General features: G+C 56.0%; 3 protein-coding genes across 3 annotated transcripts; 1 reads left to right on the top strand and 2 right to left on the bottom strand.

Moving 5' to 3' along the window:
- Positions 1-242: 242 nt before the first annotated feature.
- Positions 243-4,129, top strand: MYCTH_2128378 (uncharacterized protein; the record flags this gene model as incomplete). The annotated part of the gene is made up of 8 exons (XM_003664521.1): positions 243-895; positions 1,062-1,101; positions 1,179-1,291; positions 2,351-2,711; positions 2,774-3,253; positions 3,332-3,420; positions 3,469-3,721; positions 3,821-4,129. 8 exons carry the CDS (start codon positions 243-245, stop codon positions 4,127-4,129), a joined length of 2,298 nt encoding a protein of 765 aa, XP_003664569.1.
- A 1,337-nt stretch (positions 4,130-5,466) lies between these two features.
- Positions 5,467-5,974, bottom strand: MYCTH_2111533 (uncharacterized protein; the record flags this gene model as incomplete). Its single annotated transcript, XM_003664520.1, has 2 exons — positions 5,467-5,682; positions 5,798-5,974. The coding sequence occupies 2 exons, from the start codon at positions 5,972-5,974 to the stop codon at positions 5,467-5,469; spliced, it is 393 nt and encodes a 130-aa protein (XP_003664568.1).
- Positions 5,975-6,581: 607 nt separating this feature from the next.
- On the bottom strand, positions 6,582-7,895 carry MYCTH_2315699 (uncharacterized protein). The gene has a single exon (XM_003664519.1). The coding sequence runs from the start codon at positions 7,770-7,772 to the stop codon at positions 6,729-6,731; it is 1,044 nt and encodes a 347-aa protein (XP_003664567.1). The 5' UTR covers positions 7,773-7,895; the 3' UTR covers positions 6,582-6,728.
- Between the last annotated feature and the right edge of the window lie 3,657 nt (positions 7,896-11,552).

Raw genomic sequence — 11,552 nt, 5'->3', positions numbered from 1 at the left:
AGGGGAAGGTCAAGGGGCATACATCCTGCACAGTATGTGTGTTGGTAGGTACATACATATGTATGTACATGCGCACACATACCCCTACCGAGCACGCTCTGTGGTTGCCTGTTTTTCCATATGCCGCGGAACGCGCTGGAAAATCTGCGAGGAAGCGGAAACCAAAAACTGCAGCTGAATATCTCCCTTCTTCCACCCGAATCGTATTTACTAATTATTCAACTCCTATAATTGTAGTGGTCATGGTACGGCGCTCGGCTCGCATCGAAACGAAATTAACGCCAAAGCTCTGGTCACGAGAGGAAGATGATGACGATTACGAGAGACCAGAGCTCCGCACTCCCGAGTACTCTCAGCGTGAAAACATCCATCGGTCGCCCTTTGGCCCGAGAATCGAGGACAAGCTCAGGATCCTAGGGCTCCGCTCCACCAGGAGGGCAGATTTAGAACAAACCGACAGATCCCGCTTCTTCTCGCGACTTAAGCATCTATCCGGTGATCTCGAGGCCTCCAGACGGAAAGAAGAAGAGCGAAGAATTGATAGCGATGTGGAACTCCGCTCACTCGAGGTCTTGGACGAGGACAACGACGGCCCCGTCTTTTATTCCTTCGGCGATTTGGCCAGCAGGGAAGATGAATATGGGTACCTCAACGGCGAAAACGCATCAGACGACGACTCTACCGTCAGCCCGGAGGAGGAGCACTTCGAAGGTTCGCCGAGTCCGGTGCAGCAGCAAGTGTCTCCGCCGGGAAGCAATCAACGTGGCCCTGCAGCCTACCATGTTATCAAATCTCTTTACGCCGGTGATGGGTACGAGGGGGGCCACCACTCGGCCAAGCTGACGGCCGTCTTGAGCGATCGGGCCGTCATCTCACAGTCCATGTTCCGATGGATGTAGGTCGCCATCCGAGTATTATTTATTCATCACCCTTCTCGCCTCGGGGTCCTTGCTGATTGTCAGAATACCTACGGCCTACTTAGGTGCAATTGCTGGAAGCAGCAATTGCGGCGTCGCTTTTGTAGTTTCGCACTGATTGTTCTCGCCATTCTTCTTTGGTAGTCACTTTGCACGGTCATCCATGGACATTGACGACTTCTCGGTAGGGACCTTTTCGGTGCTCCGTTAATAACTCAGATGCTAACTTGTATCCGCTTATTCTTCCACCGCTTTTCACAGGCACAAGTTGCTCTGATACCGGGCCTCTCCAGTGCCGAAACCGCCGGACTCCGGAGCATGATTGCGAGCATCAAGCGAGACAACGTCCTTAAGGTCCAGGTATCGGACGGGAAGTACGTCCGACGTCTTGAGCCGAGACTTCGTTACGAGCCGTTGACCGTGAACGGCAAGGTGATTGACTCTCGAACGATTACCTGGGTCTCCTTACCATACTTCACCTTGCAACCGTATTCTGGGCTCCTCGGCGGAAAGAGCACACCCGGCTTTCCTACCCCGACACTACTCCAGCTTCGTGATCCTCGGACCAGTCGTAACAGGGACATGCAGCAAGCTGTGTGTCAGCAACGAGGTGTCCCCAATAGCTATTGCTTCCATGTCTCCCAGCTTTGGTGCCTCATTCTTGACAACTGTACGTACAGTTCTCTCTTCAACCCCCCGCTAGCGGATGACGATTCTGATGATTCCTAGCTCTGCTTCTCACGTATGGTTCTCTTACCGAAGACGCCTTATGTGAAGGTATCATCGACAGAGCCATCAAACCCTTACCAAGCCCACGTGTTTCGATGCCGGAGAAGACACTGTTGGTTCGATTCATGGGGGTGATAACGTGGTCCATCCCGGTCCAAGAGTGTCAAACTTGGTTTGTATGTTTTCTCATCACCGGTTGCTACCCGAGGACGATCGTGCTCAACCTCGTTGACCAGAGCTTCGTTTCCCATTTCCGCTACTACCGGCCTCGCCGGCTTAGGTTTTATCATTATTCGACGGTGGTGCGGCCGGCGAAATGGCACAAACTATACCGAATCGCCATTCATCCGGAGAAACAGCTTGTACTGGATCTCCATCTAAGGTAAAGACTATTAATTAATTAAGATAATACAACTAACACAAGCCATGAACCTACTACGCGAGCTGTATCCCCGTGGGCTAACAGGTAACGGCAGTGTACCTCCAAAGCTGCCCCAGCCAGAACTGTTGCTAGGCTCCGGCGCCGGGGAGGAAACCGCGCAAGCATACCAGCATGCAGCAAATCCAGCTGCAAATGCTCACCAGCAGACGATTAAACAATCAGCTCATCTAGTTCCCTTACCTGTCAAACAAGGTCGCGCTCAGTCCGCTTCTCATCTGCCCTCCCCGAGGGGGTCGTGTGGAATATTCGCTTACTTGGAAAGCCTCGCCAAGTCCGTTAAGGGGTTAACGCCCTCGCCGGCTCGGCCGTCACTGTTCAGGGACAAGACGCTGGGGGAGTACTTTATCAACCTCGAGCACCAAATACTGCACAAGACTAGCCTCGGAGATGGATCCGCATACAGAGCTACTGAGGCGATGGAACGTTCTGCAGTGCACAAGCTGTTAGAAAGTGAGCGGCAACGCTTATATGAAACGTACTCTCCGAAACAGCAGAGAGATTTCAACAGGCGTGTTGCTCTGTTCTTGTTGGCCGACGCCGTGTTCAACTTCTTTTTTCCGCAAGATATGTTGGGTATCACAACCAGCGGAAAGTTCTGGGGTGCCGTCGCGCGATTGGTTATGGTTTGTTTTCGGAGCCTGCTGCTGAGAAGAGCCCGATGCTGACGAGAATCCATGGACACCAGCCTGAGAGCTCCGAAACTCCAGAGGCCAACGCCACTCTTTCCGACTCGAAAAAGTCTAACGTCGCCGAGGTTCCAAGGCCATCGTGGAGGAGCAACCTAGATCTTCTCGAATCATTCCTGGGTGCTTTGAGGGAGGATATATTTGCCTTCACAGAGATCTTTGCGAGCATCGAGGAGCCCGACCGAGAATATATCAAGACACCTCCCACCTTGACGAACGCCTGGGTACACATCATCCTCGCTCTCGCCACTTTCCCGCACAACCAAGAACGATCTTTGCAGCTGGCAGACCGGGCAAGATCCGAAGTCAACGACGGAATGGGTGAGATTATCGCGGCTCGATCTGAGCCGCTCGATGTTTGCAACTTGGTGATGCTGCCCTCTGATATGGTGGCGCTTATGTGCCTAAAACTCACGGACAATCCTACACCGAACATGCCACACATTTTCAGTGTTTACGGGTCATATCTGAGGATGATTGTGAGATTCATGGTTTTTTTGCGGTTTCCAATAATTAGGTCTTATCAAGTGGCCTGTCGCTGATGTGACGATAATTAGGAATCGGAGATCGACACAGCCCCCGACCGAAAAATCGAGATCAAGCTCCGTCTCTTGCGCCAAGAGCTAGGGGCTATACGCTCTGTTGTGTAGACACAGGAATACCTTCTTGAGCGTTTTCTGCGTACAAGAGACAGCGTGGTCACGGCCAACGATGTGCATTTCATCGCCACGAAGCGCTCCGAGCCCACATCATGGTTCTCGGTAAGACTGCCAGCCGACGGCACCATGGAGTCCATGGCCGAAGGCATACTCGGTCCCGACCGCTATGGTAATCCCAACCCGTGCGGCTTTAGTTATATACTTCTACGCGACTGCTTGAGCGAGCTACGCGCAATGGTGTACGAGCTGAGCAGGACCACCGAAGCAGTTGAGAGGCTTTCGACCGTCGTACGTGCCCCAGCCTTTCTTAATTATCCGTCTCCCAATCTTGCCAAATAGCCCCGCCCCTGCAGGGAGGCTAATTAATCCACCACCCGCCCGACGCAGAACCGGGAACGAATCGGAGAGACCAAGGACCGGCAGGAGCGCGCCATCTACGCCTTCACCATGGTCACGGTCGTCTTCCTTCCCCTCTCGGCCGTCGCCTCCATCTTCGGCATGAACTCGTCCGACATCCGCGACATGGAACTTGGCCAGTGGGCCTACTGGGCCACCGCCCTCCCCGTCACCGCCGCTGTCATGGTCCTGGGTCTGCTGGTCACGGGCGACCTGGAGGTTGCCCACCGGTGGTTCGAGCAGCGCATTTCCCGGCCGCGGGGGAAAGTGACGTGGGAGACGGACAGTGGTGAGAAATGACCCGGCGGTGGCTGGTGGGCGAGATTTCAGGGTTATGGAGTGTTATGGCCTGTTGGAGCGTTGTACCCCTTGCTCCCCTGATCTTTGATTTGCAGGGGACCAAGAATCGTGCTTTCGCGCGTAATGAATACGGTGGTGTGCAGTTCTCTAATTAGACATTTGTCACGGTCAAACATAGGAGAGGACTTGGGCCGCGGCACAAAGGGCATTAGAGCTCATCAATTATAATTAATGGACGCCCTGCTAACCGGTTATGGTTGGCATGTCCATGTTCCTGTGGCCACACCTGTTTTCGAGCTACCAACCGTGGTGAATAGAGCTAGCTAGTCGGGGTTACTCGGTACTTGGATGCAGAAGCCGGCAACAAACTGTCGATCAGGTCTTGACTTTTCGTGCAGCAACGTGGCTTTCCCATCCACGCCCCTTGTCCCCCCCAACTGCTTCCGAGCCACGCAAACTTCCAGATCCGCGTCATTGCAGAGCCGTTTTGATGCGCAATCCAGGCGCTGAGGCTTAAGGTGGCTAGATTAGCGCAGCTTGGTAGACGGTCACTCCTGGAACCGCACGCCAACAGTATTAGTTGACTTGTGTTGTTTTCACATCTTTATTTCAGGTTACTCAGAAGCAATAAGGAGAGACAAGGGTGTATATCAGAAATAAGAAAAGAGTATACAGAGTACTATATAGCGTTTCTGTTGATATCTCGAGATTCGTCCACGGGTTGAAGGTGTTTTGGTGATGTCCCTTCGGGTAATTATCCTCCAGGCGGCGCAGGCAGCTTTCACCACCAACGCCCACAGGTGGGCAACGCAGATGCACAGCGAGCATTCGACATGATGCACGATAACCCCTGGACGCCCTAGTTCACGACCAACCCGTGAATACTTACTGGCACCTGCCCTCTCCTCTTTTCTCCCTCTGCTCGCTGTTCTTCATCTCGTCCTCGACCTGGTAATGTATGGAGGAAGCTCAGGAAGTCAAAGCTCCATAAAGTCTTGTCATGGTATTGTATTTGGAAGCACAAACCCCCCTCACGGACGGAGGCATAGGCCGTCGTGATTTATCAACCCCCCCGGGATTGTTCATCACATTGCAGGGGCAGAGGCAGCGTCTATTTTTGGTTATACCCTGAAGAATCAATATGATCCAAATTAAGGAACTCTTCAGAGTACGAGTTCCTGGATTTGGCCAGTTGCATCATCCCAAGGCTCCAACTGCTGTCACATGAAACACATGAGAAATCCAGGATGATGAATTACAACCTGCGCAGACGACGGATAGTATTTACACAAACAAGTTCAGGGAACGCAGGTCGTTGGTCAATATCCCCGGCGCCTTCACTCTTCCAGTCTCACGCTGGCATGGAACCCCCTACGTAGGGGAGTCCGTCTCGTGACGTTGGCTGCAGGCCCTCCGCCCGGGTCGCGTGTCAGGAGGCTCGTCGCCTCTCCGATCATGTCCGAGATGCGCAGGATGGCTTCCACCCGGACCACCTCGTCCCTGACGCGCCAGCCCAGCTCGGTCGGTAGCCGTTCGGTCTCTGCGCGTATTAACTAATCAGTGGAAGTCAGACAGTCCTGTTCCTGTTATGGTTCGGATCCAAGGTCCAGGGGGAAGGGCGGCATACAGGGTGAAGAAGGTGGCGTTGGGCTCCGGGTTGGCGATGACGGCCTGGTCGAACATGATGACGGCCAAAGCAAGGTCGAAGTCGAGGCCCTGCTTCATGGCCCTGATGACGACGTCCTTAGTAATTCCCCTGCCGTCGCGGGGCAGGATTTCGTGGTTGGCGAGCGTGTTTATCATGGGGCAGGGTCCACGAACTGTGTATGGAATCAGCATACCCATTCTTAATACGTATCGTTTGCTGCTTCTGAGATTGTCCTTGTAACAGAGAACTCACGGTCGCCGGGGCCGGGGGGATGCCATTATGTAATTCCAGCCAACAATATCTCCGATTCGTATTCTCGACCCCTATACCTTTGGTAGAGTAATGCACAGCGGGCGGGGGCGAAGAAGTAGCCGAGCAGGACGACAGACGGCTACATCGTGACGGTCGATATCACTAACCAGGACGGTAAATTCGATTAAGGTAAAGTGGCTCGGGTTCGAGAACTTTATCTGACTCTTATCGATATATGGTCAAAGATTATACAGCCATCCACTCCCGGAGTTGTGGTAGCCGACCTACACACGCCCTCGCTGTCCTGGTGATAATCCTTGCGGGAGTCTATATTGGCACGAGTCCCTTCTTCACAAGGCCTGACATCATGGCACAATTTCTTTTGTGAGTGCGCTGAATTGGCCCTCGGCCGCCGGCCGCGTCCGGAAACTTTCTCAGCCGTCGAGACCTGGGAGTTCTTTTCGCAGTTTGAATAAGGCCAAGGGAATGTGTTGAGTTGGTTGCGGTCAAGTTTGTTAGAACAGTGGTATTAGTTGCTGGGGACTTAGTATTAGAGTACCGATGGAAAAAAGAATTATTTTTCTAATTAACCCTGCTGGCGCCTCCAGTGCGCTACGATTCCATATCAGTCCATCACCATTCCAAATCTCTGGCGTTTAATGACGTCTGATTAGTGCCAGGGTCAGCTCGCCCCCAGGGTCAAGCAGCCGGTACAAAATTGACGACAACCTTGCCCTGCCGACCCCGCTGCCGAGCAAAGTCCCAGGCCTCGACAGCCTTGTCGACGGGGAATTCGACGACTGGCAACGGCTTGACCGTCCCTTCGTCGATTAAGCCCGCAATCTTGCTCAGGGTCTCGCCGTCCGGCGAGACGATAAAGTAGATGTACCTCACCCCCGGGCGACCCTCCAGCTCCTTGGGCACCGCCCCGGGGCCCTTGTCCGTGGCCCACGCCGGAGGGGGATCCGCGACCGTCACCACGACGCCGTCGTCCTTGACCGTGGCCCACGCTCTGGCGAGGACCTCCCCGCCCGCCGCATCAAACACGGCATCCACGCTTTTGATACCCACCTTGCGCTCCCAGCCATCCGTGTCGTTGTCATCGTGGTGGTAATCCACCGTCTCGTCGGCGCCCAGCTCGCGCAGGTATCCGTGCTTGGCCGCCGACGCGAGCGCGACTACTTGTACTTCTTTGCCCATGACCTTTGAGTTCTTGGCAAGCTGCACAACCATGCTCCCCACGGCGCCCGACGCCCCCGTCACCAACACCCTCAGCGGCGACGACGACGACGACGACGACGACGAGGGCCCCGACGGCCAGGCGCGCTTAAACAGCGCCTCCCACGCCGTCAGCGCGGGGATGGGCAGCGCAGCGGCCTGCGCGGAGGACAGGCTTCTCGGCTTGCAGGCCACCTCGGCGGGGCGCGCGTAGACGTACTCGGCCTGGCCCTTGCCGCGGTCCAGGTGCAGCATCGCGTAGACTTCGTCCCGCACCGCAAGTGGCCCGGTGTAGGCGGGCGGGAGCTCCGCGACGACGCCCGAGACCTCGAACCCGGGCACGTGCGTCGGGTTGTGGACGGGGGACCACAGCTCGGGCCAGGTTAGTTCATCGGCTGTGAGGCCCGCTGAATGGACACGGATGAGTAACTCGGAGCCGGACGAGTCGGGAGTAGGGAGGGGGTGGGACCCGTTGAGGGACACGGTCGGTTCGGACTTGGGACCAATGATTTGGATAGCCTTCATGTTTGGCGGGAGAGGCATTGTAATTAGTGATGTGATAATTAATAGTCTTGTGGATAAAGTGGACGAGAGATTCTTGATGTCCAAGTCTTGATCAAAAACTTGATTTTCGCTTAGTTAGTTATAGAAGTCTTAGGCTCGCGATGTGTGAGGAATCGAATTCGCCCTAAATAAATACGTCACGGATGCGAGTCCGCGGAAAACAGAGAAAAGAGACCATTACCTAAGTGTAAGCACACAATTAGTAAGCTTTAATTAATAGCGATCCGGCGTCCGCTCTCCACCGTGGCCAATGTTCCTGGTGATAATCGCGCAGTGACTGGCAAACTCATCCTAATATGGTCTCGCGGATTTGTCAAACGTTTCACCGCGGCACTCCTGATTTGTTGTTAGGCCGCTTGGATCTCGGGATGAAAAGGCGACATTAATTATTGATAAGAAGCCGGAGAGAGGAGTCGGAGAACCCACATTTTCAGCCGAGCAGCCGCTTGACTCTGAGTCGCGCAGGCCGCAATGAGGTTCTCAATGACGACAGATATGCAGCCCCAATTCTCATTAAGAGTTTCTCAGTCCCAAAATGCCGTATCAAGTGCCTTGGGCTGGTTAAACAGACGAAAGCGGTAGAAGCGGCGAGGTGGGGAAACGCGAGAGCCAAGTTGACAGCTGACTCCAGAAAATGTTGGTTCCTAATTTGCATCCCTTACTCAGCAAAATGTTTGTATGAAGAAACCATCAGACTTGCCTAACCAGGTAGGTACGGTAATTATCTAATGTACTGTACAGTACTAGTGGCGCATTTCAACCTAGGAACCTAAGAAGATAACCAGGATTACATATCCCCTGCATACATGGTCTAAGGTAGGTCGAATCAATCAGGCAGCCCACATCTAATAATTTATTCAACACATTGAAAATACTGCATTAACCAGTTAATTAATAGAGCTGACATAGCAACAATCATCACTCATGACAGTCATTTCTCATCCCACAACGGCCACCTCGCTCGTCACCTGCACAGCAGCAGCCTGTTTCTCCCCGACCATCTGGTCCCCATCGATCGAAGTGACCTGAACGACTTCCACCACCGTCCCGTTCTTCTTCTTCTCCTCCTCCTCCTCCTCCTCTTCTTCTCCCGTCTGCGCCGCCGCATCCGGCTTCCACTTGAACTCCCCGTCACCTTCCCTACCAAAGTTGGTCTCGAAGTAGACCTCTTCATGCAGCCCCACGACGGGGAACAGGCGCCCTTCGACGCCCGTGAGCACTTCTTTCAGCCTGACTCCGTTCCGGGTGAACCAGATCTCCCCCTTGGCCAGGTCCACTCCCGCGCCGACCGTGTCCCCGACCCGATATCTCTGTTTCTTGATGGACGAGTCCTCGAAATCGTCGCCCGGGTCCACCGTCGAGGAATACATCCTGCCGGTATCCGAGTGATACCCCCACGACTTGGCCGTCGTCGGGCTGTCCGTGCCTTCCCACCACCCGGGGAACGAGACGGCGGCCCCGCCCAGGGTGCAGAACCCGATCGCCACCTCGGGCCACTTCGTCTTGACCTCCCTGTCCGGCACCTGCTTGAGCGTGATCTCAAAGTAGTACGACTCCAGCCCGTCCGGCAGCGGCCGGTCCGTCGAGACGCACACGCGCTTCTTGCTCGTGTGCAGAATCTCCCTGCCGCCCTCGAGCACGCTCGCCGTGCCGGCCGCCGTCGTGCCGGGGAACCGCGTCTCCCAGCGCCTCGGCAGCACGTTGGTCCAGGCCGGCTGCCGCTTGAGGAAGCCCTCGGCCTCGGCGCGCGCGAACTGCCGCGCCAGCGCCAGCGGCGTCCAGCCGTACCGGTCCGGCCGGTTCAGGTCCGCGTTGAGCCGCCACAGCTGCTCGAGCAGGCGCACGCTGCCGTTGGCCGCGCACACGGCGACCAGGTCCGCGTCCGCGACGGCGGCCGCGGGAGCCGCGGCGATGAGCTGGGCGAGGATGTCTTCGTAGGCCTCGTTCTTGTTCGCGACGGTCCACTGTTCGTAGGCGAGCGCCAGGGCCGGGCGCGACTGGTTGTCGAGGAGGGTAGGGTCGGCGCCGGCGGCCAGGAGCGCCCGGACGCAGGCCGCGTGGCCGTTGGACGCGGCGCGGTGTAAAGCCGTCATGCCCTTCTTGGTGTCGCGCGCGTCGAGGAGCAGGCCGGCGGTGTCGGAGCGGTCAGTGGCAAGCTGGATGAGTTTGGAGACGACCTTGATGAAGCCGTGATTTGCCGCCTGGCGAAGGACGGTTCGGCCGCTGCGAGTGGAGAGGTTGATTTCGGACAATGGGACCTCACGTTCAGTGAGCGCATCCAAGATCAAGAGGGCGGATTCTTCGTCCTTGCTGAGACAGGCACAGAAAAGAGGGCTCCAGCTCTGCTTGTCTAGTAGATTGGGCTGCTTCGTGAATCCGAGCAGCACGCGAACAGTCTCGGTGTGCCCTTTTCGGGCGGCAGTATGCAGCGCGGTCCGCTTGAGCTTATCGGCAATGTCGGGATCAGCGCCGTGCTCGAGTAGAGCTTCGACACATTTGTTGTAGCCGTAAAGGGAGGCCTCGTGAACGGCCGTTGTGCCTTGAAGGTCCGTGTCATCGATTTCGAGAATCTCGGACTGAAGGAGGATCCGGAGAAGCTCGAGCTGGCCATTGTTGCAGAGAATCTGCATGGGCCTCGCGGAGAAAACGTTCTCCCAGTTCGTATCAGCCTTATGCTTTACAACAAAGGCTTCTAGGAGCGTCGGCGGAACCTCTCGCCTGGCGAGCAGGATGTGCAGAGCCGAGAACTTCCAGGGGTCCTCAGGGTAGACTGCATTGACGTCCGCTCCGGCGGCCATCAGGAGGTCAAGGACTTCAGGATCCTCACCCCTGAAGGCAAAATACTGGACCGGACTGTAATGCATCCTCGAGCAGGTACGGAGAGGATCAGCACCGTGGTCCAGGAACATCCGTGCTCCCTCCACGCTTTTATCGCCGAGCAGCAGGCAGAGATGGAACGCGTTGCGGTCCGTCCCGTTCTCGGCATTGGGATCGGCGCCTGCATCAAGCAAGAGCCTCAGGGTGCCAATAGAGCGCCTGGAGCAGGCGGCGGCTTGAAGGGGGCTGTACCCCTTCGACTGCTCATTGAGCTCCTCTCCCCGATCGAGGAGGTGCTTCGTCCAGCTGACCAGACCGAGGTACGCGGCAACATGCAGCGGCCTGTGTGGCCCAGCGTCTAGCCGGAAGGCTTTGTACTCGTCTTCTTCCTCTGGATACTCGCTCTGCCAAGCAGCAAAGACCTCGGGAGTCTCAAAAGCAAACTTGTCCAGTTCAGCCATCAGGGCTGCCCAGTCGGCGTTGGCCTCCCGTTCTTCGGCAGGCCACAATGACTCAGCCTGTGACAGATGCCAGTGCCAGTACTGGAGTTCGTACCGGATGCGATCGGGACCATCATCATTGTCTGCTTCCGGGGATGTTTCGGCCTCGTCTGGCCCGCGATCGAGGAAGGTTTTTTCGACGATATCCTCATCGTCGAGGGAGTCTTCGGTGGTGTAGCCGTCTTCAACCATTTGCATCGTCTCTTCCACCGTAGGCCTGCGCTTTGTGTTGTCCTCTTCGTCGTGCTCCCTCTCAGCCTCGGACTCGGAATCCGTGGTCGATGCGTCCTCGTCGTCACTCTCCGGCGCGGCGCTCTCCCCACTATCCTCATGGGCAGAGTCTTCACCGCCCGCGTCCTCATCGCCCGCCTCATCTTCGCCCGCGCCTTCGTCGCCCCCGTCTTCATCGCCGCCGTCTTCATCG

The sequence above is a fragment of the Thermothelomyces thermophilus genome, chromosome 4, assembly GCF_000226095.1.
Source record: "Thermothelomyces thermophilus ATCC 42464 chromosome 4, complete sequence".
In the NCBI taxonomy this organism is placed as follows: domain Eukaryota; kingdom Fungi; phylum Ascomycota; class Sordariomycetes; order Sordariales; family Chaetomiaceae; genus Thermothelomyces; species Thermothelomyces thermophilus.
The sequence above is the reverse complement of the archived record's forward strand: the minus strand, read 5'-3'. Positions and strand labels throughout refer to the sequence as shown.

Excerpts from the sequence above, each read along its gene's own strand:
- MYCTH_2315699 (XM_003664519.1), bottom strand. The coding sequence starts at position 7,772 with ATGAAGGCTATCCAAATCATTGGTCCCAAGTCCGAACCGACCGTGTCC.